This window comes from Leopardus geoffroyi, chromosome C2, assembly GCF_018350155.1.
Source record: "Leopardus geoffroyi isolate Oge1 chromosome C2, O.geoffroyi_Oge1_pat1.0, whole genome shotgun sequence".
NCBI classification, from domain to species: Eukaryota; Metazoa; Chordata; class Mammalia; order Carnivora; family Felidae; genus Leopardus; species Leopardus geoffroyi.
Window position 1 is genome coordinate 28,818,499 of NC_059333.1, and position 27,214 is coordinate 28,845,712.

Below are 27,214 nucleotides of genomic sequence, written 5' to 3' on the forward strand. Positions count from 1 at the left end.
TACTTTTATATTGAAGAATGACCTTTTTTTTTTGAAGGTTTGCTCCATACTTTCTATTCAGTTAGCTAGGCCGATAAGGTTGTTTTCACTGCAATTTTGCCTCAGATTTTAGTAATTTTATTGCCACCTCCGAAATCTGTTTACACAAATCATGCTAAGTCTCATTCTCTCATTTTATTAGTCAGGCTTCCTCATTAATTTAGAAAATTGTTTGTTTAATAAAGACCTATCTTACTTGATCACGGTCTCTGAATCCCCTGGATTATGGCAGGGGTTTTACTTTGTAATAATCTCCCAGGAGAGCTGCCCGAACAGCTGTGAAGGCTAAAGGGAGAGCTACAGGGGTGGTCACATTCTCTCAGGCACAGCAACAAGAGACTGAAGTTGACCAAAATGAATCTTTTCTGCTTTTCACTGGTGAGTTTCTTTGGTTACCTCATTTTTATTTTATTGTATCAACTAAAAGGCATGGAGTTAGGGAATGCCCTAAACTTCCTATGCGGTGATATTAATTAATATATTTAGGGTCTCATGAGAAAAGTCCACATCAGAAAGAGGAAAAAGGATGTTTTTATTAAAGCACTTAAGCCAACTCTGTTCAGAGGCAAGTGATTTACAAAAATATATATACATTTATCTAAAACAATTACTACTTCGTTAACATTTTGATGCTGAATCTCTAAGTATAGTATGTCAACAATTTTTGAGGGACTATTTTCTTCTATTTATTATAAATACGAGGAAAATTTTGCAAAATGTGCTGCACTTGGGTTGATTGCTTCGCTTTGGGACATCCTAGGAATCAAAATGTCTTCTCTATTGTTTGAGTAATGAATTCTGTTTAATGTTGGCTTTGTCAAACTACCATGGAGGCAGCTTTCTGAGTTACACAGTACTGTGGATGCAAGGTACGATAGATTATTTCAGTCCTGCAGATGTGCTCATTCAAGGGTATAAGCACTTCTCAAATTCTTTTTTACATTATTACCTTATTTTTTAGTTTAGCCTGAAGTAGATCAGTGAAAGTTAGCAGGTAGTCATAGATCTGGAAATACTTTATAACTCTAACCTGCAATTGTGACCATCTGCCAATGCTAAAAATGGATTTCAAAAATAATTTTATTCATTTCTATGTGTGTTTACAGCAGGACATTATGCCTATCCATTGGTTTTTCAAGATGTGGATGGGAGATCCCTGTCATTCGGGGAAATAAAATGGTTCACTTTGATGTTTGTTTTCTTTCCAAATTGCAAATAAGATTAACATAAGTGCTAGAGATGGTGCTGACATAGGTTGTAATACCTAAACAGGAGGCATTTTAAGCCAAGATAAGGGATTTAATCTTAGAGCATCTTGAAAAATAAAATGCAATTGTGGGTTGTGGCAGGCTGAATCATCGAGTTCCAATTGCCTATGTAGTCCCAATTTACAAAATAATTGCCGGTGCTCAACTTTGCTTTATGCCATATAAATCTGACTGGAGAAATCCCATTTCAGGTGATTTAAATGGTATTGTGCATTCTTTTCTAGTCGATCTAAAAGAGCTATATGTGGTTTATATGAATATACGTCCCATGGAAATAGGCAGTGTAGCAGCCGAGAAAACTGCGTTGTGAAATCACTCTGAATGGTTCTATAATCAATATGCTAATGTTTCTAGAACATAGCATGGCTCAGCATAGTGTGGCATACGTTTGTAATCCTGCTAGTGAAGACATATAACCATATACTGAGCATGATTGTCTCTCTGGGTAATATAGGAAAAGGAGGGCATACTCAAAAAAGGATGGCTTCAAAGTCATGCCTCATGAACTCAATTTGACTGCAAGTCTTTTCCATGTTTTAAAGTCCTTAAAAATTTACTTGTGCAGAAACAGATTTGATTAGACTGCACCATCATCAACACTTAAATATTTTGTTCAAGCATTCCAAAGTTTATCGACATTAATTGCTTTAGTAATAAAATGTCCACAAGGTACTTGGGAAAAAAATCAAACTATTTTAGGTGGTTTTTTATTCCTTCCTGTGGAGTAAATAAATAAAATTATTTAGCATATGGGCTCTCAACCAGGGTGTTGAGACACCCCACTGTGCTGTTGTGAGCTGTGAAAAAGGGGTGGGGTTACAGTCTTCCCCAGGAATTTGTGCATAGTTCAAAACATATTTTATCTGTGCATGTAGGAATGTGAACATATGGGGCATTCATTAAAAAAAGAGACTAAAAATCCCTGATTTAGTGGAAATAAAGATAGCAGAATTAAAAAGTAGCAGTGTGTATAAATATACTGACCTTTAATTCTGTAGGAAGGAGGTGGCTCTAAATACTAAGCATCCCATAAAGATTGCCGCTGAAGAAAGCCAGAGAAAGAGTTAAACATTCCCTTATTTAAGTGTAGGGGGAAATTGTAAATCTTTTAGTAAATGGGGTTTTTAAGAGAAATATAAAGCAAACTTAATGAACTACCCATTCTGAACCAAGGATACTATAAATAATCCATTAAGGGTGATTGCTATTATTTTGGATCTATAAACTCGAAATGGGGTCTATCTTTCAAAAGGGAGGCAGGGATATCCTTTTATGCATGCCACTCTGACTCCAGAATTTTTCTTACAGTTTTACATTGTGATTAGGCTTTTAGAAGGCTTGCTCATTAGAAGCAGGATGATTTTCTTGTTGAGCTCATCATATAGTTATTGAGTTTAACATGACTTTGTAACCCAGTAAGGTTACAAATCAATTATCCCTGCACCATTTCTTCAGTGATTTGCAATGCTGCCTCTATTTTATTTGGAGTCTATTCTATCCCATTGGTATATCTCTACCCCTTTCCTTATACCTGTTCTTTTACATACCTATTAAGATAATTCTAATAGACAGCTTACTCAAGAGAATACCCTTTCCTTGTCCTTCTTCAAAATTTGGACTCTTTAAGTCTTGGTGCTTCTATGTAAATTTCAAGTTATATGAAAATCTTTGATGGAATTTTGATTAAAATGGATTTAATTTTATGTCATCTTTAAGGGAAATTGACTTAATTATGGAGTTGAGTCCTCCCATCCACAAACACGTGTAGCCTTTCGTTTATTCTAATTTTCTTTTATGGACTATTAAGATAATTTGTACTTTGCTCTATAAAGTTCATGCACATCTTTTTACTAAATTTATTGCTAGGGGTCTAAGAATTTTGTTTGCTGTTGCGATTATTTTTCCTAATTTGTTTTGTGGTTTATAGATACATTATAGACGTCTTGATATTGAAATTGCAAGTAAATAATTTTGCTGAGTTAAAATTCTGGTAGTCTACATTTTTTTTCTTAGATTTTCCATGCAGATAATCTATAAGGTTTCTTCTTCTTTAGTAATTACATCATTCTTAACTTTTCTCTCTCTTCTGTAATGTTGACAAGAACGCTCTAATAGCAGGCATCTTACTCTTGTTTCTAACATTCATGTAGTTACTCCTAACTGAGTCTTCCTGAGGTTTTTAATAAATAACCCTAATGAGGTTAAGGAAGTCCTGTCTTTTCCCAATTTGCTTAGATTCTATCGCAGATGAACAAATTTTTCAAATTTTATTTCTCAAATAGAATACATTTTTTTCAAATAAAAAGTTTTCCCATATATTATTTCAATAAGTTTTCTTTGTAATGTTGTAAAAAGGCATTTAAATGTTGAAATATCCTCATATTCCTACATTAAATACTAATTTTATGTACACTATTAAATTTAATTTTGTTAACATCACCTTTAGAATATCTTAAAACTGTTTTATAAGTAAAATAGGTCTGTAGTTTTCTTGAATTGACAAGAAAATCCTGTCATTTTATTTTTCCAGAGTTCTGATTAATTTTATGTTGTAATGTCTTAATATATTACCATCTACACTTTTACCCAAATGTTCCGTGTGTTTTCTATTTATTCTTATACGCTGCACCATGGGTAGCCTCTTCAGCATTTCATAATTTTTTCAAAGGTCTCGAGTTTATCTTAATTTTTTTATTTTTAATATAAATTTCTATGATTATATTACTCATTTTCAAGAGTTTTTTGTTGCTCTTTAATGATTCTTGTTTCATTTCTGCCTGTTTGGTTTTATCATAGATTACTTATAATTGGATGTTACTTTTTCCTTTGTTCTATGAAGATCCCATTCTTTGGTAAATCATTTCTCCATCCATTTTATGATTTCACTTTTACCTGGAATGAAATGGTTTTATTTTCAGATTGTCTATTCAGTTGGCTCTCTTTTTCAGCATTTAATCCCTTCATCCCTCGGTCAATGTCAAATGACAAAACTCTTTGCCCTCCCTGAGTCCCTGTGGCTCCCTCTCCCTCACCCTGCTCCCTCTCTTTTTCTTTCCTCTCTTCACCTCTCTCTCTTCTTCACCTTTCTCCCTCTAGTTGTGAAACAGACATCTCAAGTCTCCTGAGGCTCCAACTTAGAACCAAGACTTACAATGCTGGTCTAGGGATGTTATCCCAAGGTGATAGTTGGTGTATCACCCATCCAGTCACTGAGCCAGCTGGCTGCTTATTTCAGATCCCATTTTGCTGGCTGTGTTATTAAATTTTGCTTTTCTGGGGGCGCCTGGGTGGCTCAGGCAGTTAAGCGTCCGACTTCGGCTCAGATCATGATCTCGTGTTTCATGGGTTCAAGCCCCGCACGGGGCTCTGTACTGACAGCGCAGAGCCTGGAGCCTGCTTCGGATTCTGTGTCTCCCCCTCTCTCTGCCTCTCCCCTGCTTGTGCTCTCTCTCTGTCTCTCAAAAAATGAATAAATGTTAAAAAAAATTTAAAAAAATAAAATAAATTTTGCTTTTCTGACTTACAAATTTCTAGAAGCAAGGGTCCCAGCAGCTATTGGAAGGAGATTGTTTTTTTTTTTTTTTCAGTGTTCTTTCTAATCACGAGTGCTTCTGTAGCCTCTGGATTTCAGCATGGAGTTGCTTTATGTGCAGGATGTCTACAGTGCATTACTCCACAAAGCCCAAGATCTGGCCAGTGCTACCTGTTTGTGGATGGGTGCTTACCAGGTTGAAAGTTTTACATTCATTCACCGCTTTGTGTTTCAGTTAGATTTTCAGTCTTCCTACATGTTTAGGGATTTTAGAGCATACATGACTTAGTTCTTACTTAAGTCTTTTTAATTTTCCCAATAATTTGCCATGTGTTTTGAGCGGTGGTTATTGACAATACAAAACTGTAGAGCAGGTTAGTTTAAAGTTCTGTAAGTAGACAATGCAAAAGCAATTCAATCTTAGCTTACATCTTAAAAAAAAAAACATTTTTAAAGATGAAAACGTATTCACTGCCACACTACAGTTCTTACTCATTGTTTCAACCGAGAAAACTTTTTCAGAATCCAACAGACCTATGACACCATTATCGGCATCACCAGTTACTATAGAAATTTTCAACATACTGTATGTATACCTCTCTCCATTAAGGTTGTCTCGAGATGATGTCATAACTAGACCAAGTTGTCTCAAAAGAAGAAAATACAACAACTCAACTCAGTTGATAAGTTTGCTTCCCAAGTACAAAGAAAATTCACAGTATAGTTCACAATGGTTTTAAATGCAGACTCATACATCTTAAAGTTCATTATTCCATCAAAGAATAAAAACAAATAAATGCTATGATTTATTAATATAAATACTATAGACATTAATATTAGTGCCTTCATTGTACTTGTGAAATACTTTTGCTGTTTCCAAGTATACTCTGTCTATTCATGTTATCCTGACAGGTCGTCTGTAACATGAATGAAAGTGCTGCTTTACAGTTGAGGAAGCCCAAGTACAACAGATTGTGTTTCTTACACAAGGGCGTAGTACTAATTAGAGGGATATGTATATCTGAAACCTGTGACCTGACACCCAACACAGTTTGTTGCTGTCCAGATAGGCCTTTATTGAGTGCCTGGAACTGAATGTCTTCATCATGCTTCTTGAGAAACTGCCTCACTTTGTGCATTGCTCCCTGACACTTGTCTTGTTTGAATTCCTGGCTCTGTAGCGAGTGATGAGGATGCTTTTTTCTACGGCCTTGTTCACTGCTGAAAATTGGCATACCATTAACTCAACCTCTATGCCCAGGAGAATTTGGATAGGGTGCTTTATAAAAGTGGGTAGATAGGATAGATGACTTTTCAAGGAAAATATCATTTTGTTATTTTTCGCCTCATAAATCTCTTTTATTACAGGAGGGCTCTATGGATAGCTTATATGAGCCAGTCCCAGAACAACAAGCTAACCAAGGAAGCACCTCTGTCGGGACTGGTTCTCTTATCTCACTTCATGGGGAGAGTGGAAAAGCACACGCCAATCTCTTCACGGTGAGTGAAGCCTTGAGTTGGGTGGGTGACTTCTCTATTACAAATTGAGAATATTTTGCTTAACGATACCTGTTAATGCAACGAAAACCACTCGTCTCAGAAAGTTCTTCATTTACTTTTAGTTTCTGATTTTCTCTTCACTGTTGTCTCTTTCGTGATTTTAGCTTATTAATACGAACTACCTTTTATAGAGTATGTGATTACATAAGTTAAGTCACTTAGTCCTCAAAGCAGCCTCATGACAAAGAAATAATTATATCTTATTGGAGATGAGGAAACTGCAGGAGAGAAGGGAAAATTAACTTGCTAACTATGAGGTGTTAAAGCTGGCAACTAAATATACGTGGGTCTGCATCAGTAGTTTATTGGTACACCAGGTGTTCGGGATGGGTGGGGGGACCCCCAGATTTGTAGCATTTGCCGCTTGTCATGGTCTAAGTGCTCCTACTGTGGTCATTTTCAAGCCACCAGAGGTTTAACAACTGGCTTCCAATAGCTGAATATTTATTTGTTCATTATCTCTGGTGCCTACTCCAGCGTACCACTGGTGGCTTTAAAATCTGTGCTAACCACTTTACTAAGCTGCTCCTTAAGTTTATGAGCACACATCGTGAACTCACAAAGCCTGAGTATGACTGGAATGCAAAAGCAGATCATTTTTTTGAATTATCTTTATAATTACCAGAGGCACAGAGTTCCCCGTGCTCTGCAAAATTGGCTCTGTCCCTGTTTAACAGTGCCAGCTGTTTTATTAGTTGATTGTGCTGTATTTAAATTAATCCCATACTAACAAACTTACTTTGCTTCTATTGTGGCTTAGTACAGTACAAAGCATCCTACGTCTGCTACAAATAAAGAACTGTTTTAGGGACACCTGGGTGGCTCAGTCTGTTAAGCGTTTGACTTTGGCTCAGGTGATGATTTCGTGGTCTGTACCCCTCCTCCGCTCATGCTCTGTCTCTCTTGCTCTCAAAAATAAATAAATCATAAAAAAATAAAGAAAGAACAGAACTTTTTTTATCCTTCTAGATATAGATGCCCCAATAACAACACACACAGTAATATCCGCTTCCTTTATGTAAAGCACTGGAAAAGGTGATGTTACATATGACATTATTTGTGTTGATCATCACAATAACTTCAGAGAGGTTTAGAAATGTTGAGAAGGGTTAAGTAACTTTCCCACTTAAAAAGAGGATGACCTACGATTGAAACCCAGATCTGTCTTTGCTCTAGAGAAAGGATTACAGTAAAGTACTTTCAAGTTTTATACCTACCTTTATGCCTACCTATTTTATTCTGTGGGAACATTCCTATGAACTTCTTTTTTATATAGCTTACAGATGCAAGCAAACAAGTTCAGTGATAAGTCTCAGTCAGTAAAAATAACCCCCCAAAAATTTAGTGTGGTGGAAACTCTTCCCTCAATTTATACCCTATTCAATATCCATTAAGATGTTGATGTTGACAGATATGCATAAAGAGAAGCAACAATACATTTTACATATTAATGTGAGAGAGAGAGAGAGAGACTTACATAGAGACTCTCAATTGAGTCCACAAAATGTTTGTAAGCATTTTTACTCTATCATTAAAAAGAAAAATTGAATAAGCTGAAGAGCCTGAAGATATTTCTTTAAATGTGTTAGTTTAATAAATATGCATGAAAAACAAACAAGTCCATGGCCAAGCAGTCTACTAGAATTTTTATCAAACTTCACTTACATTGCAAAAGTAAATGAGAATAATAAAAACTGGATTTAAATTGCTACAACCCTATCTGTGTGTGTGTGTGTGTGTATATATATATATATATACACACACACACACATATATACACATGTATATCATATAGATGTATATGACTCCATATTTAATTTAAAAATATGTGCATACATATAAGCATAAATTTGTGTTTGTGTGTGTGTGTGTGTGTGTGTGTGTGTGTATACACTGAAAGGCAACCAGTTCAACCACTGATTCTAGTATTAACTGTTAAATTATACCAGTCCTTTCAAATTACAACTGATATTATATTCTTTATAAAAATTATTCCACAGCTTGGATATAATAAAATAAGTCTTTTAATAATGACATTTAGTGATTTACAACTTTCCCCCTGATCCTCTGAAGAATGGATCCTTTTCTCCTCCTAGTATTCTCACTTCCTCTTTTCCCCGCTAATTCAAGGGAAAAAAAAAAGTTTTGGACTAGTCTTAAAAATACCAGAAGAATATTATTCTTTTTGGATTGATGTTCTAGAAATACTATAAAACCAACCCTAAAGTTCATGGAGTTATGTCTCAAGCTCCCAGTCCTCAACCCAAGTGTATCTGTGACCTTCCCACAGAGGAGAGGGTGCTCTCCAAACAGACAGCATATCTAGTTGATGTAGTGGAAATTAATAGCCTATACTAAAAGTAATATCATTTGTCACATGAATTGAAAAGAAAACTCACAATGAGAGAGGAATCCTAGGTTTCCTGACTTCCCTTAAACATACTTTATTTATTCCTATTTATTAGGAGTTTTATGATGTAGAAAACACTGTTTTAAACAAGGTGTGATGTAACATAGATGAGAATAAAATAATACAGAGTTCCAGAGGAGATAATCCAGTGTAGATCAGCTTCAATTTAAGGGTTGAATAGGTATTAAAGGGAAAGACGTTTATTTGGAATTTTTTAATTAAAATTAATTGAAGTATAGTTTACATATACTTCAAGTTTCAGATGTACAATGTAGTGATTTGACAGTTATATACATTATGGTATGCTCATCATGATAAGTCTAGTTACCATTTGCCACCACACAAAGTTATTACAATATTATCGACTATATTGCCTATGTTCTACTTCTCATATCTGCAACTTATTTTATAACGGGAAGTGTATACCTCTTAAGCCTCTTCACCTATTTTGCCTATCTCCCATCCTCTTCCTCTCTGGTAATCACTAGTGTGTTCTTTATATTTATGAGTCTCTCTTCTTGTTATTGTTGTTATTTGTTGGTTTGTTTTGTTTTTTAGATTCCACATCTAAGTAAAATCATACGATATTTGTCTTTCCATCTGACTTATTTCACTCAACATAATACCTTCTAGGTCCATCAATGTCACAAATGGCAAGATCTCATTCTTTTTATGGCTTTTCGTATATAATATATAATATTCCATTGTGCATATAAACCACATCTTCTTTATCCATTTACCTGTCTGTGGTCATTTAGGTTGTTTCATATCTTGGCTATTATAAACAGTCCTACAATAAACATAGGTATGCATGTATTTTTTTTCAAATTAGTGTTTTCATGTTCTTTGGGTAAAAACCCAGAGGCGGAATTACCAGATCTCATGGTATTTCTAGTGTTAGTTTTGGGGGAACCTACAAACTGTTTTCCATAGTGGCCATACCAATTTACATTCCCACCAACAGTACATGAAGGATCCCTTTTCTCCACATCTTCGCCAACAATTGTTATTTCTTGTCCTTTTGAAACTAGCTGTGCTGACTGGTGTGAGATGGTATCTTATTGTGGTTTTGACTTGCATTTCCTTGATGATGAGGGATGTGGAACATCTTTTCATTTGTCTGTTGGCCATCTGCATGTCTTCTTTGGAGAAATGTCTATTCAGTATTTTGGGATTTCAAGTGAAGAACATTTGAAATGCCCAGCTTTCATTTTAATTGCCGTTCCAGGGTGGTTGGTAATGGAGAGCTGGTCTAAAGAGAAATCAATTGAAAATACAAGATTTTATTAATTTCGTGAAGAGGAATAATAAGCCATCCACTTGTATATTAGCAAAGCCAGAGAGTTTGGGAAAGCTACTGCTAAAAAAAAATGGGTAAAAAGTTTTATGGAGTGAATACTCCTGCAACTAAGTAAATAATTTATGCTGAAAGAAAACGTGCGAATATACTAGCCTAAAGGTTGACTACTTTGTTACCATATTAGTTACAATGCATGCCATTATGGCTTGATTCTATACCTATTTTAGTACCTCTTTATCATGTCTGAAGCTAATAAAATATCTTGATTTAGAAATAGAGTGAGAACATAAAATATTTGTACCTCTGCCAGTTGGAGGTTAACTGGATCAGTCTTGAATTATCTGATTTGCCATCTATATTGACTGAAGTAAGCAAATAATTGTCAATTTTCACTTCATTTTGTAACTCAGAAGTTAAACTGATAAGAAATTTGAGCCTTTTCAAAAAGAGCATTAATGTGGGGTAGGGGCAATGTCCCTATTATTTACATGCTGAACATATTTTTATATGTTGCAAAATATTCCTTCAACAAATATTTGTAAGCTAAATGAATGGATAAGTGAAGTTCCATTAATTACGCCAAAGGAAGTCTTAATAATGGAGTATGTATGCTGCAGGGTTAAAAAGCATGAGCTTTGGAGTTGAGCAAATAGAAGTTCTCATTCTGGCTCTGCCACTTACCAGCTATTTGACCTGGGAAAGTTGCTCAAATTCCCTAGACCTGAGTGTCCTTCTCTATAGATTGAGAACCATCCTTTGCATAGGCTTGGCTGAGTTTATTACTCCTCCTCTCCACATGTGGGAAGGATCCAGCACAGAAGTTAAAGAACATGGGAAGGGCTGATACGTCACACTGGAGCTGAGGTTGCAGACAGCAGACCCAGGGGCCGATATTTTATGGCCCATGAGCTAAGAGTAATTTTTGCATTTTTAAAGGTTTGTTTAAAAACAAAAACAAAAGTCAGAAATTGTATGTGACCCACAGAGCCTAATATATTTCTATCTGACTTTTCACAGAAAAAGTATACAGACGCCCTCGGGCTGTGCAGTTACAGACACAGGTGGCAACTGAGTGCTTGAAAAGGGGCTAGTCCAAATGTGGATAGCAATAGGGGTAAAACACATGCCACATTTAATTTTTTTAAGTGTATTTGTTTTATTTTGAGAGAAACAGAGACAGTGTGAGTAGGGGAGGGGCAGAGAGAGAAAGCGAGAGAGAGGATCCCAAGCAGGCTCTGCACTGCCAACACAGAGCCCGATGTGAGGACTGAACTCAGGAAATACGAGATCATCACCTGAGCCAAAACCAAGAGTCAAATGCCCAATAGACTAAGCCACCTAGGCGCTCCAATTAAAGCCTTAGCATGAAAAATGTATAAAGCATCTTATTAACAATTTTTACATGAATTACTTGCTGAAATGAGAATATTTTGGGTATGTTAGGTTAAATGGAATTTCACTAATTTCTTAACATGGCTACCAGATTGTGGCTTCCACATCACATCCCGCCTTTCAAATGTTACATGGATATTTATGTATTCTACCAAACCTAAATTATATATACTATTCAGGCTTTAGGAAACTTGTAGAATGTAGTTTTTAGCCTTTTGGCCTCTGATAGATGGAGGCACACCAGAAGGAAGGTGAGGGTATGTTAAATGTCAATCTACTATGTCCATCATCCTTCCTTCAGAGTCTTTCACCTTTCTTATCATTAGCATTACTATCCTCAACAAAACAAAACAAAACAAAACAAAACAAAACAAAACAAAAGCAGTGCCCTTTCACCTCTGGAATTCCTCTACAGTGGAGGGGAAAAGTGGCTAGCTTTTTGAAGGTGGCGGTTTTTTGTCTTTGCAGAAAATAATTTGTATCATCACTACCCCAGGCTAACAGTATTATCCTAACATTTAAAGTGAGTTACAACCCTTCTGTAATATTTGGGTCTTCTAAAGTGGTGATAAATTAAGATGTTTGATTTTATCCAGTTAAGAAGGAGAGGAATGGGGGAAACAAAACTATCTAAAACTATTACATTAAAAAATAAATCACAAAGAAAAAAGTTGCTATAACTTTGCTAAGACTTTGCTACAACTTCTGGCAGTTGTCAACAGTATTGAGACATCAAAGTAACCAGGTAGTGTCATACGTTACTTCGCTTAGGGATGCATAGATATTAAAGTATAAAAACTCTTGATGATAAACATTTAATTACATACTTTTAGACGTAGAGGAGACAATAGGGAACATGTGTGTGTTACCCAATGAGGAAGTTGAGATTAGTAACTTGTCTGAAGAGACAGATGGAGTCAAGACTGGAGTTATGGCTTCCCAAATACTAATCTTGTCCTTTGGCCCCCTCTGCCAGAAGTGTGCATGAGTGTGTCTGTGTGTGTCTGTGTGTGTGTCTCTGTGTGTGGTATGAATGTGTGTGTATGCGAGTTAGAGAAATCAGGAAAGCAGGAGACAGGTGAGTGGCAGAGTACTCTTGGGAGATAAGCAGTGAAGAGGAAGAGAAGATAGGAGGATAAAGAATCCAACCTTATAATATATATGCTAAATATAATCTGATGATAGAGAACATAGCAGGAAGAACTTGAGATGGGCAATGTAGTTAATAGACTCGAGTTTTATTCCTGCTCCCCAGGCGGCTGAGAAATGTGTGTCCTTGAAAATGTTATTGAACTTCTCTGACCCTAAGTTTCCTGAGCAATAGAATGTGGATAAAAATGTCTGCGTCTCGGTTTGTAGTGAGGATCAAATGTTATAACACACGTTAAGCACCTGGCATAATGCATGTTAATGTTCATTTTCCTGCCTTCTGCAACCCATCACACCAGGGCAGAGTGATCCTTTAATTTAATATCCTTGATTAAATGACTTTAAGTCAAACTCTCACTTGAGCTCGGATGTCGTTTTAAAATAACGGCTCAAAAATAATTTGTAATCAACACTCCTTACCTAAAAGCATTGATTTTTACTGGGCTGGACAAGAAGAAGCAACAGGATTTATTGTTGATGTGCATTAGAACACCCAAGATTTTAATCTCCACAAATTGCCTCAAATCATGAACACTCAGGTTGAGTGCAATGTTTGACAATTCAGCCCGAGATTTCCCATGATGTGTAGACAGCAGCGAACAAGGAAATCTATCACAGTGTCTCTTGTTTGCCTTATTCCTATTTCAGGATGGTTTTTTGTTGTTGTGTTGTTGTTATTTCGTTTCTTGGGTGGGGGAGGTCCATGTTAACTTAAATATTATTAAAATGCAAGTCTAATTTTTTATATACTCACTCACCAACATTCTGTACTGAAAAAAAGCACCGGAGAAATCAATTAAACTGTTCCCAGCTACCAGATGTTAATCAGAAAGTAATAGAGCAGATTCAAAGATAGTTTTAAAGACAAACAATACAATACATGTCTAGCAGTTGGTTAGAGCTCAGCACTAATGAGGCCAAGGTCAGGGGTTTAATCCCCATATGGCCAGTTATTTTCGCTGTGTTCCATCGCCACTGGCAGTACCCATGACCCCAGTCTGCTGTCTTGCCTATGTGTGCCATTGATCATTAAGGAGTCTGGGTTGGAAGATGAGAAGGCACAGCACAAAACCATTACCCACAATGGGAAGAACAATCAAGGCAAGAACAACCTTGCTGACCAGTAGTTCATTTGCCCATGAAGATTTTCCTTCGCTATAATCAGTCTTCAGGCCACCAGTATAATTCTCGGCTTTCAACTTAGGATAATTCATGGGTCAATGGTAAGAGCGTTATGAGAGAAAACTGAGTTCTTGCCCTGGCTTTGTTCTTAAATAGTGCTGAATAAGTCCTTACACTGTCTGGATCTCAGTTTCCACCTCTACAAGATAATAGGATAAGACTAGATGGTCTTTAAGGCCCTTTGCTGCTCTAAAATGTTTTCTTGAATATGTTTTAAACTATTTTGGAAAGGGAGTGTTGTCTAACGTAAAATACTATTATTTTCCTTTTGGGACAGTAAAAGACAGACTTCTAGCATGACCTCTAATGAACCCAGCTGTATTAGTCAGTGTTCTCTAGCGAAACAGAACTAATAGGTTGTGGGTATATAAGAAATTATTTGTAGGAATTGGCTCATGTGATTATGGAGGCTGGCAAGTCAGAAATTTTCAGGGCAGGCTGGCAGGCTGGAGCCTCAGGGAAGAGTTGATGTTATACCTAGAGTCCAGGGGTGCTTGGGTGGCTCAGTTGGTTAGGTATCAGACTCTTGATTTTTGGTTCAGGTCATCATCTCACAGTCATGAGATCTAGCCCCATGTCCAGCTCCATGCTGACATGGAGCCTGCTTGGGATGGTCTCTCTCTCTCTCCCTCTCTCTCTTCCCCTTCCCTCATTGTGCTTCTCTCTCTCTCTCTCAAAATAAATAAATAAACTTCAAAAAATACCTAGAGTTCAGAGGTAGTTTAGTGGCAGAATTCCATCTTCCTTGTGGGAGACTAGTCTTTTTGTCTTAGTTCTTCAACTGATTAGATGAGACCCACTCATATTAATGAGTGTAGTTGCTTTACTTAAAGTCTACTGATTTAAATGTTAATGTCATCTGAAAACTACTTTCATAGTGACCTCTAGGCTAGCATTTGACCAAATATCTGGCCTAGCAAAGTTGAAACAAAATGAAGATTCATATCTGCCTTCCGATATTTAAGTCCTTGTGTAATCCCCACTCTTGTGTATGATTTGATTCCTGTAGGATTTGGCAAAAGTAACAGGAAGTTACTTCCATAATTAGGTGACAAAAGACCCTGACTTCTGTTTTGCTAGCAGACTGGCTCTGTCGCCTGCTTGGCTTGAACATTACGATGAAGCAAGAGCCCATCTAGAGAGGCCCATGTGGTAAGGAACCCAGAGCAGCTAGTCAGCCCACAGCCAGAAAGGAAATGTGGCTTTTATTTCAACACTCTCAAAAACTGGATGCTGCCAACAATCACTAAGTGAACTTAGAAGAAGACCCTTTCCCCAGCTAAGCTTTGGATGAGACCTCAGACCCTTGGATCGACAACTTGACTTCAACCCTGTGACAGATCATGAAACAGAGGACCCGTCTAAGTCATGCCCATATTTTTGATCCACACCAGCTGTGAGATAATAAATGTGTATTGTTTTAAGCCATTGAATTTTGGAGTAATTTATTGCACAGCAATACTTCACTAATACAGGAACTAAAATTAATTTGACAAGTTATTGATCAGATTCATTTGCAGATAACCAAATCTATGCTAGCTGATTTAAGCAGAAAAGGATATATTACAGGTTAACGAGAGCTCAGAATCTTTGGGAGGTTGAAGACAGATACCTGGCTGAGCTTGCAGAATTACTCTGAGAAACACACTGCAAAACTTGCCACTAAAGAGATTGTTGCTTCTGTCACAAGCAGAAAGTCAAGAAGACACTATCGCCGTGACTGCTCCAGAACCACACTGTCTCTGCTGAGATTTGTTACATTAAAAATGGATGCCCATACTTCAGCTTTTGCCCCATGTTAGTCAGTTTTGTATCAGTGTCTTAGGGTGGTGCATGAGGTGGACAGGACCCCACACATCTTATTCTCGTTACAAGAGTAGTTTCTTTCTTTCCGTCTTTCTCTCTTTCTTCCTTCCTTCCCTCCTTACTTTTTCCTTCTCTTTCTCCCTTCCTCCTCTTCTTCTTATCTTCTTCTATACATTGATTTTAGGTTTAGTGAATGACAGATGTCAACTACAGCAAGAAATATATATATATATACCCAAAATATGTAGAGAGAAACATAAGTAGCTATGGAATTAAATGCCTTGCTGTAAGCAACAAGCTTGACTTCTATAAGAATTTTCAGAAGGAATTTCCAAAAAATATATAATGTAGTTGTCAGGAGCACAAAACTTGGGGGTCAGATAAATCTTATAAAAATTCTAGTTTTGAAATTGACCAGCCTTGTGATCTTGAACAGTTTCCTTTAACACTACAAGCCCGGTTTCTTCTATCCAATGAGGGAACTGTTTGCTGCTCTCTTATTCATCATTTGAGAATAAAAAGTAACAATATAATTAACATTATTAGTACAGTGGTTGGCACAACGTAAATGATCAATAATAGGGTGTTATCTCTAAGAACCTAACTGTGGTTTGTGGTTTAACGGTGCCAGTTCCACGGAGGTGAGATTTAAGCTTTAAAGGAAGACTTAAAGGAAGATTTGAAGGAAGAACTAGGGTTAAAAGTGGTGAAAGGAGGCGGTTAAGACATTATCATTGCACGCTGTTCTAGCATCTTTCACAGAAGAGCTTAAAAAGCACTTAAAGCCAAGTGTCTTACAAATGGATAAAAGGACACACTGAAATGTGACATGTCATTTTAGAATAGATGAATAATGGAGAAGTCAAGGCAGGTGACTCTCAGGTTGGTATTCTACCACTCAACTGCATTCCTGACTTGCCTCCAAACTATTAAAACTGGGATTTTTTTGTTCTGTCTCCATATTAGCATCAGCATTGACAGAGCTATTAATAACATAGACACTAAAGGAAGAAAATGAGATTAACAATGGCATCCCATCAACTGGGTCTTCATCAAACTATGAACAAGAGGAGTCAGTGTCAAAACAGTGCATGTAATCCTTTTCTTGATTTCTAGATTGTAAAATGACTCCTAACAAGCTGACATGTAAAACATAGATTACCTTCATTAAAAAGACTGCACTTTTCTTTCATTTCTTATGTTTTTACCCATTATATCTAGGATGACTTACGGTTTTTCTGCCACCAATTCATGGGTGAACACTACCTGGTGGTTTTAATTCGTCTCCTCTCCTAAACAGAGACATATGTTAAAGTAAAATGAAATCAATAGATTAAGGTTAATTATGCCTTATTCTCTTTTTTATTTCCTCGGCTTATGATACAATGACTAATTGAATCTACTGAAAGCCATGGTTCTCTCTTTAATCATGTTTTAAAGAATAAGCCCATTCTCACTTTAATTTTCTCTTAAACGCTTTTGTCATCCCTACTGATTTTGGATTGAAATAGTGTAGATTAGGAACCATGACTTGTTTCTACTGGAAGAGATTTTAAAGTTCTGTTCACCAACCTTATTCTATAGATGCAGAAACTGAGGTTCTGTGAAGAGTTTTTGGATCTTGCTAATTTAGCAGCAGACCTGGGGAACCAAGCCAGCTTCTGGAGTGCCAGTTCAGTGTTTTCTCATTGTGAGGATGGAGTTTGGTATTTTTACCCATCGCATTTCCTATCACACTTCCAACAAGTTTGTTCGGCTTGCTCTTGATCCATTTGGGGCTATGAGGATTAAAGAAGATAATAAGTGACAGCAAATAGGAAACTTAATAAACATTAGTCGCCCTTCCCCTTTCTAAAACCTTGTGTAAATATAATTTCATACATCATGACACATTTGAAGATACTTAAGAAAAGCTCTCTTTTTAAAGAAATCTGGAATGGAATCTTTTTGTAAAGGAAGAATCTTTTATAATGCAAATAACCATCCCCTAGGTAACTTGTTTTGTCATCCTGGGTATTTATAGCGCTGTGAGAGGAGTTTGTTAGTTCAGGATTGATAGAAAGCTCACTTGGCATACCCGTAGACAAATGGCAAAATTTTATGTGATTTACCAGCTCTGTCTGTGATGGATTAGATAAGGTACCTGTGCATTCTCCAGGCACTACCAGCTTTGTGATTTGCCCTGAGATGACGGGCCATGTGGGGATGCCATCCACCACCTGCTCCTCTTGAGGATATCAGAATTCATTAGCTATATAGGGTTGTTACTTTTTGACAGGAGCTGGACAGGCTGGCAAGAAAGTCTACTGTTCCCATCAGGAGGAGCTGACATTGCTTCTTCTTCTTCAGTGCATTCTCATGGGGGGATGAAATCTGTTCTCTCTCTGAGAACCGTGACATTATTGTAGTAATATAGTGGGGGACCTCCAATGTATAGACTGTCATCTAAATTCAGTGGCTCCTGAAGTGCCCACTTTTAATTAAATGTGCTGTTATAAATTACTGGACCTTCTCTGATGATGATGGCAGCATCCACAAAATGATGAACGCCTTTAAACACATCAGTGTGCTGTCTATGCACTTGTCTTCAAATAATACTAAATTATTAGTATTGATGCTTTGGTACGGGTGTATTTTCTGAGTTGTTTGTTTAGTAGTGGTGAATAGTATTATATTTTCTCTGCTTTTTCAGTCACTCTCCCTCGGGCCAATAGCTCTCATTTGTGAGATCTCTGATCTAGATGGCAGGTGGCTTCTGTACCTGTGCAGTCAAGTATAGAAGTAGAATTGTGTTCAAATTAAGACACCAGGTACAAAATACCAGTTTTACCACAAATTAGTTATGTGACCTGAGGCAAGGCTTCCCACTGCTCTGTGCCTCCGTTTACTTATCTGTGAATTGAGGATAATGATAATAATATCAACCTCACAGGATTGCTGTGAAGATTAAGTGAATTACTATATATAAAGCATGAGAATTGTGCTTGATATTACATGACTGCTGTGCCATTATTGTTCTGCAAATGTGTTAAATCAAGAAATTAGAAAAGCAGTAGGATTTAAAGCCTTATCCCTCTCAGCAACTTGCTTTAACCAGTTGGGCTCAGACTAGCTGCATCTACTAATATTTCTCTTTGCTGTGTGATCTATTTGATAACTTAGGAGACTCCATCATGGGATTTTTCTCCACATGTTTGCAATAAGATGTCGAGGCAAAGTAGAAGAGCTCATGGGCGGCAGGACTCCTTTACGTGGGTGATGGTTTCTTATCCAGTCACACAAATGTCCTCTTTGTTTTGAGAACAGAGCTGATGGTTCATGTATGTGTGTGTATGTGTGTGTGTTTGTGTGTGTGTGTGTGTGTGTGTGTGTGTGTCCGTGTGGTGTGAATACACTCTCTTTCTGGTGGCTTTAGGTGTACTGCAAAACTACTATATTAATTTTGAAGCATCATAATCCTCTTTGCCAGATGTCTATTAGAATTTTTTTGTAAGGAACTTACAAGAATGAGTTGAACAAAATAGAAATTGGGTTAACTCATTTTAATGAGAAGTTATATGTATGCATACATACATATGTGTGTGTATTTGTCTTTATGTTCAACTCTTGCCTCAGTATTAGAATTCTATGTAACTAAAAATGAATAATTAACTTAATGGGAAATAACATCTGTGAGTATCTTCAGTGTGTTTGGCATCATGTAAGGATTTTATAAAGACTAGCTCATTTAAACTTCAAAGTGAAGGAAACTGTGAACTCCAATAGGATCCTGAGATGAGCAGTCACTGATGGTAAATATTTGTGAGAAGTAACACTTGTAATTCTTCTTTGCATCCAAAACGGTGTCTGGTCCATAGTAAATGCTCAATAAATACTTGTTGAAAGAACTGTGAATGTGTCAGTGAATGAATTATATAATTCCAAAAGAATATATTAGAATTAAAAAAAAATGACTAACATTTAATCAAAGTTGAGCACTGTATGCATGACCCTAGACAAGTCAATTTACCATTTGGGATCTCAGTTTATTCATCTGAAAATCAAAGGTCAGATCTCATCAGCTCTGTAGTCTTAAAGGTTCACCATGGGATTTACACCATCCTTTACTGCCAATCAGTTTTCTCTGGTGCAGAAACACCTTTCACATTTCCATTAGTTAGGCAACAACAATTCCTGATATGTTCACTTCATTTTTCCTTTTGGCTTTGTGATTTGAAAGTAAGGTTTAAAAACCAATAATGCAAGAAACAGACACATATTAGATTCAACCCCAAAGGACAGTCGACCATAACCACCGAATGAAAATAGAAATACAGCATTTAGTATCCAAAATTTCTTTTAAGTGGCCCCTTTTCCTTCTTCATTTTGATTTTTTTTTTTTAATTTGACCTAATTTTACCTTGTTTCACAGTTAGGTGAAAATGCTTTACCCCTATAGTCTACTGTCATCTACTTGAATAATAATACATTTTGGACATATTCTTCACTTTCTGTTGGCCCGTTTGTAATAAGTTGCCTGCATTTCATCCTTTATTTTCCTAATAATTGCCAGGGGTAAAAATTAAATTAAACCACGAACTCCCTAGTGAATGAAAGGTAAAACCAATGATTAGTGCTTGATTTAGGGGATAAGGAACAAGTTTTGCTTGGTATTTATGGCAAGTGTCAAATTAATGTACTAGACAGAATCATTTCACTGACTTTCTGAAATGGTATCTTCTTTTTGGAGTTTAGAGTAACACACACACACACACACACACACACACACACACATAGATGTAGTTCTAAAAATAAATCTGTATCTAGTCTTTGACTTGCCCCTTTAGGAAAACAGGGTCTAAACTCTGAATACATAACCGTCTGCTTATGTAAGCAGCAGTCAGAATGGAAAGCAGCTGCTTTGAGGCTGGTGCAAGCAATACTAAAAACTGCTTAACCAATTCAGTAGTAATCTATAACTAGGCAACATCCAGGGAACAGACATACTATTAAGTAGATGTTGCCCTGTTTGAGTAATCCCTTTCCTCCATATAATCGCACTTCAGACACACATTTAATGTGCTTGACTCTCCCTCCCTGTTGTAGGAAGGAGATTGCAGAAGCAAAACAACATTAACTTTTACATTTTAATAGGGATTAAGAGAACTTTTAACTAAAATCTTTTTTAACGTTTTTTTAAATGTTTATTTATTTTTGAAAGAGAGAGTCAGAGAGACAGAGTGCAAGCAGGGGAGGGGCAGAGAGAGAGGGAGACACAGAATCTGAAGCAGGCTCCAGGCTCCGAGCTGTCAGCACAGAGCCTGACGCGGGGCTTGAACTCACAAACTGTGAGATCATGGTCGGAGCCGAGATCAGACGCCTAACCGACTGAGCCACCCAGGTGTCCCTAAAATCTTTTTTTTAAGGTTTTATTTATTTAAGTAATTTCCACTCCCAACATGGGGTTTGAAGTCACAATCAAGAATTGTAGCTCTTCAGACTGAGCCAGCTAGGTACCTGTCAAAATCTTTTTCAAAGTATCCATTATAAGAGAACTCTTCAACAAAAAATATCCAGGGCTTGCTTTGGCAACACATAAACTAAAATTGGAATAATACAGAAAAGATTAGCATGGCCCCTGTGCAAGGAAGACACACAAATTTGTGAAGCATTTCATTGTTTTAAAAATACTGATTCAAAGGGGCACATGTACCCCAATGTTTATAGCAGCATTATCAACAATAGCTGAATTATGGAAAGAGCCCAAATGTCCATCGACTGATGAATGGATAAAGAAGATGTGAGAAACACACACACACACACACACACACACACACACACACACACACACAATGGAATATTACTTAGCCATCAAAAGAATAAAATCTTGCCATTTGCAACAACATGGATGCAATTCAAACATATTATCCTAAGCAAAATAAGTCAGAGAAAGAAAAATACCATATGATTTCACTCATATGTGGAATTTAAGAAACAAAACAGATGAACACAGGGGAAGAGTAGGAAAAATAAGATAAAAACAGAGGGGGAGGCAAACCATAAGAGACTCTTAACTATACAGAACAAACTGAGGGGAGGTGGAAGCTGGAGGGAAGGTGGGTGGGGGGATGGGTTAAGTGGGTGATGGGCATTAATGAGGACACCAGTTGTGATGAGCTCTGGGTGTTATATGTATGTAAGTGATGAATCACTAAATTCTACCCCTGAAACCAAAAAATAAAAATAAAAAAATCTCCAAATCAAAGTGATTCATTACAAGTAAAAATTGGATAACCCGGTTTCCAATAAAACAGAATAAAGTAGATAGTCCCTAGAGAAGGTTATGGCAATATATGTCCTAAAAATAACCAATTGCTATTCCTGGTCTCACGAAATCCTTCAGTCTTGATCCAGATGTCTCCAAATCTCAGCTCAGAGCTGTGTCCCTTTTGCCACAATCCACAGACATATATTTGACCAGTTTTGTGTAGGCCCAACACCTAGTTGTATTAACTTAGCCAAGACTTTACCCAAGTGAAGAACGACACTGTGCCTGAATAATATGCCCCCTGTCCCAAACTCAAACACTTAGGGCTCAGTTGCATACAAGTTTTGTTAGCTCTCTACAGTTAATCTTTTTGGTAGCATTTTTCATGTAGCACAAAATAAACTTTAGCATGTAAAAAAAATAAAATAATGAATTATTGATATAGTAAGTTAATTCAAAAGTTCTGTGATTTGCATGATTAAAAAGAAAAAGGGGCACCTGGGAGTCTCAGTTGGTTAGACATCCAACTCTTGATTTTTGCTCAGGTCGTGATCTCACATTTGTGAGATCGAGCCCTGTGTCGGGCTCTGCCCTGACAGCATGAAGCCTCCCTTTCTCCCTGTCCCTCCCTCACTCTTTCTCTCTCTCACAGTAAATAAGTAAATTTAAAATTAAAAAAAAAAAAAAAACAGGGCGCCTGGGTGGCTCATTTGGTTAAGTGTCTGACTCATGGTTTCGGCTCAGGTCATGATCTCACATTTTGTGAGTCTGAGCCCCACATCAGGCTCCGTGCTGACAGTGTGGAGACTGCTTGGGATTCTCTCTCTCTCTCTCTCTCTCTCTCTCTCTCTCTGCCCCTCCCCTGCTCACTCTCTCTGTCTCTTGCTTTCAAAAATAAATAAACTCAAAACAATTAAAAAAATAAAACAAAAAACAAAACAACACAAAAGATATCTAATGTTTCCCATCTTTCTTATTGCAGATCGACATTTTGTATTGGTTAACTCTATACTAGACCTCTCTTATACCTGGAAAAGGTGGGATATGTTTTCAAGAGTCCAGGACTTGCAATCAGAAGAAAGTTACCTAAACCCATACAACAAATTCATGAGACTCAGAACAGTAGATTCTGATTATTGAAATATATTTGACCCAGATTTTGTAGGTTATGTGAACATGGAAGCTAGCTATATTCCAAATATATGTGACAGGAAAATATAACTACAAAGACAGATGGCCGTCCTCTTTCCTAATGACCCTCACAAAGTTGGTGTGGTTGCCGGTTACGGTGAAAGAAACACGGTTGGCTTCTAGGCTTATGTGTGGAGAGATCCAGACCAAGACTGAAAGAATTTCTTAAAAAGACCATGGATAGAGATGGATTATTTTTAGGCTACATGATGACAAAGCATAAAGAATTAAAAGAGTGGTCAGTCTGATCAAACTCCTCAAAGGTCTTTCAATATCCCCACTCACCTCAGGGCTTGGTTCATGACTCCCACATATTCACCTCCACTTCCACCTATTTCCTACCAGACGTCTTCCTTGGGGTGATTCACGGGTATTTTAACTTAGCAAAACCTGTTCCTCAAGTTCAGGGGCTGAGTTTCAGCACAGGGAATTTTCAGTGACACTCTACTCAACAGTGGATTCAGGTAATTCAGATCATCCTTGGGAGTTAAATCTTGATAAAAACACAATAAGAGTTAAAGAAATGGCCCCCTCACTCTGTAGGGCAGAAATTATGCTGGATTTGGCAGTGCTCGGATTAACACCATCAACCATTGGAATAATAAAACCATTTTTTTCCTTTTTCTGATTTTCATTCACTACTCTTCCCAATCTCTGCATTTGTGTTTTTCCCTCTATGTGGAACATTGGTTCCAAGATTCTTTACTACACAAATCCCTTCCATACCAATCAAACCTCTCTACAATATGCTCTGTTGCCTATGACATAGTAGATGTTCAAAAAGCACTTTGAACATCAAAAGCATTAGTGGTTTCTGAATGAAGGAAAAAATGAATTATAACAAGAAAATCTGGAAGGTTCTTAAAGGTGTCTTGGAGCAGTTTAAGCTCTTTCAAGGATGGTGAAAGATGTGGCGACATTTCTTCCCCGAAAAGTGTAAGGGATTTTACACAACATTCAGTTGCTCTGAAGGGAAAGGCCAGATGAATCACAGGTGTATTTCAACACACTCAGTGTATTGTGATAGATTAAACTTTCTTAAAGGAAGGTACTGTGTGATGTACTTGGATACTCTGGCTTGTATCTCTCCCCTTGGTGTCAGTAGGTTGATGGGGGATGGAAAGTTGAGGTTATGAGGATTTAGTTGCATGGTTTTTGTTTTTTGTTTTTTGTTTTTTACTTAAAAGACATGCTTTGTTAAAGGCCAGGGCTTAGAATAAGGTATAAGCCCTAGTTAATAAAGGAAACACTCTACATTTCTCAAAGTTACAAACATTACAGGAGGAAGAAAAACTTGAACCCAGATTCTATGACATAGTACTAAAATACAAGGGGGAAACACCAGTCATTTTAGTAGGAAAAGGCAAAATGATCTGTGTTTGGAATATACTCAAAGATGAACCATACTTGAATTCTCCTTCTGATTTCTTAGAGTAGTATTATTTTATTTTATTTTATTTTTTATTTTTCAGGAAGTTTCTAATTTTGAGAATGCCAAACCAAAAAGAAAGTAAGTCAAGTTTACTTTGAAAACTTTCTGTTCTCTTAGTTCTATAATGCTGAACGGAGTATTTTAGTGGTTTTCCTGTCAAAGTGTGCTTAAAAAATTGTCGTGCACAAATCTAGATTGGTTTTACTTTGCTACCATTTCTCTGTTTATGCTGATGCATAGGAAACCTGTGCTGTGACATTCCTGTACACAAGGATGTGAAAATTCAATTTCTAGAAGAAGAAACATGTGTTTAAACTAGGCTCAGATTAAAGTGGGAGCCTCCTCCAAAACACGCTTCTATTGGTGACCTGTTAATCTTCTGAAGAGTTCTTCTAATCCAAATAAAAATGTGTTTGCAAAGAGATTTGGGTTATTTCAGTCAGGCTTGGTTTTACAGTCAGCACAGCAAGCTGCCGGAGGATGTGATACACACATGTTGCATAAGGTAATGGGATTTTAACTAACACATAGGAAATACATAGGGGCCAGAAGTTGGTGTATGGGGAAATTTCCAGATTGGTTGCTGATGATACAGAATAGCTTCCTTGCACTCTGGAATGGTCTGAGACCAAATTGTTAACAGGTGAAATTCTCTCCGGATGTAGTCTTTCTGGACAGCCTTGCTTTCCTGCCCCCAAGGCATTCTCTGCTTTCCTAGGCTTTCCTCCCCTTCCTGCTTTCTCCCAGGAAGGATATAAAATACATCCATAGTAAGTAGGTAATTGGATGATTAACAGCTTAGAGCACCTGCTAGGCAAGGGTAGTTGTATTTTAGCCACAGTTAAGTACTTAAACTTCGCAAGTGGCATTTTAAACCTGAGCTGGAGTGAAGAAGGAGCTTTTTTGGCAGTGTTCTCTCAGGCTTAAAAACTGCCGTGCCGATGTAGTTTTTTTAGTCTATTCACGGATAAGGAACTCACCAATTCCAAATAAAATACTTAAATGAGATTACAGCCATTGGCCTATGATTGATGCTTCTATAGATTAGAGGATACCAAAACATGGAAGGGCAGATGGGGAATGGGTGAGGGGGAAGCTCCTGATGCTGACCGAATTAGGATTTTCCAAAATCCGTTAATGTGCTCCTTGGAGTCCAACCACATAAAATCAAACTGAAGGCTCTTGAGTTTCTTAATTCTTTTGTCCACCACTTCTCTAAAAGGAACAACATCTCATGTTGTTATGCACCCACTTCACCTTAGGATAGTATAAATAGCTGTTTTGAATACTTACTATTTGCTAAGAGGAGTCCTCAGTGTTTGCATTAAAAAAATAAAGAACAAACCAAAATAAAATGGTAAAGAAAAAAATTATATATGCAGGTTTTTTCTGAGCTTAAGATGAACTTGGCTTTAATTTAATGACTACCAAGAATATAAATAGTGGAAAACACTTAAGCTGTAACAAAGTTAACTGTAGGTACAGGACATGTGTGTGTTCACCGAGTGCACAAAATAATTAACATGACTGAGTCAGCATAGTCCTATCCTCTCTGTTTTAGACATTTTATTATGGAGATTTTTAATCATACACGAAAAATGAAATAATAATGAACTCCCATCACCAAACCTGAACAGGTATCAATCTATAGTCAAACTTGTTTAATTTCTACCCATTTGACTCCCCAGCCCTTCAATCTCCACTATTTTTTGTTAAAGCTGATCCCAGACATGTAATTTCATGTCTTGATGCAAAAGCAAGTTAAAAAGCAAGCACTGTATTTTTAAAAACATAACTACGTAACCACCACTGCACTAGAACAAAAAAAGAAAGATTGCATAATATGACCAAATATATAGTCATTGTTAAATTTTTTCTGATAGTTGCAAGTGCTTTTTTTAATAGTTTACTTGAATCATGATCCAAACAGGATCCATTCAATGCATTCGGTTCATGTCTCTTAATTCATAGGTCCTTCTCTATTGATTTGTTGAAGAAACTGGATTGTTTGTTCTGAGGAATTTTCCATAGTTTTGAATTTTGCTGATTGCATCATTGTGGTATTTAAAAAAAAAACAAAACTTTTTCTTTTATCCTCTATGTTTCCTGTAATTTTTTAGTTAGATCTCAAGGCTTGATAATGTTCAAGTTTGATATATGTATATATATTTTAAAAGTAAGTCATCGGTGACTATATACTTCCTGTTGCATTACACTGGAAGCCCATATATCTGGTTGTCTCTATTTTTATGACTGTGAATTTGCTTAGTGGGTTCAGATGGTGTCTGGTTGATCCATCCAGTACAGTTGCCCATCAGCCTTTCAATTAAAAGTTTTAACAACGATTGTTGATTATTGCTTAGATCTATTGTTTCATTAGGGATTGTATATGATTATACTCAATTTCTATCATTCTTTCTGTATTTATTAAACAGAAGTATTTCAAAAAGAGCTTTTCCACATTAACTGTTGACCAGTTTGAGACACTTTCATGTAAAAATGACCCACTTTTTTTGTGTGTGGGTTTTATGAATGTTGCATGGGAATTTCCAGGCCAAGATTGTACTTATATTAACTGCACTTTGCCAGCTAGGGTCAGAAAAATTCAGGGCCATATATAGACCTTAGTTAGAGGTAGAATTATTTCTGCTCTCAAAGGTATTGCAAATATGTCTAGGTGATCTAATTTCTGTCTGATTAAAAATG

General features: G+C 36.8%; 1 protein-coding gene and 1 non-coding gene across 5 annotated transcripts in view; both read left to right on the forward strand.

The window, feature by feature from the left end:
- Positions 1 to 309: 309 nt before the first annotated feature.
- The window catches only part of SAMSN1 (SAM domain, SH3 domain and nuclear localization signals 1), a 141,659-nt gene continuing 114,754 nt past the window's right edge, over positions 310 to 27,214 (forward strand). Inside the window, exons 1-3 of one of the 4 annotated variants that reach the window (XM_045501618.1) lie at positions 310 to 417; positions 6,208 to 6,339; positions 24,549 to 24,586. In XM_045501618.1, coding sequence (XP_045357574.1) covers positions 394 to 417; positions 6,208 to 6,339; positions 24,549 to 24,586 — 194 coding nt within the window. In that variant the 5' untranslated portion in view covers positions 310 to 393. Of the gene's footprint in view, positions 418 to 6,207; positions 6,340 to 24,548; positions 24,587 to 24,963; positions 25,014 to 27,214 lie in introns of those variants that run through there. The other 3 variants (XM_045501621.1, XM_045501619.1, XM_045501620.1) reach the window with 3 other exon arrangements.
- On the forward strand, positions 21,196 to 21,300 carry LOC123576223. The gene has a single exon (XR_006701244.1). It is a non-coding gene; the product is annotated as a U6 spliceosomal RNA (small nuclear RNA).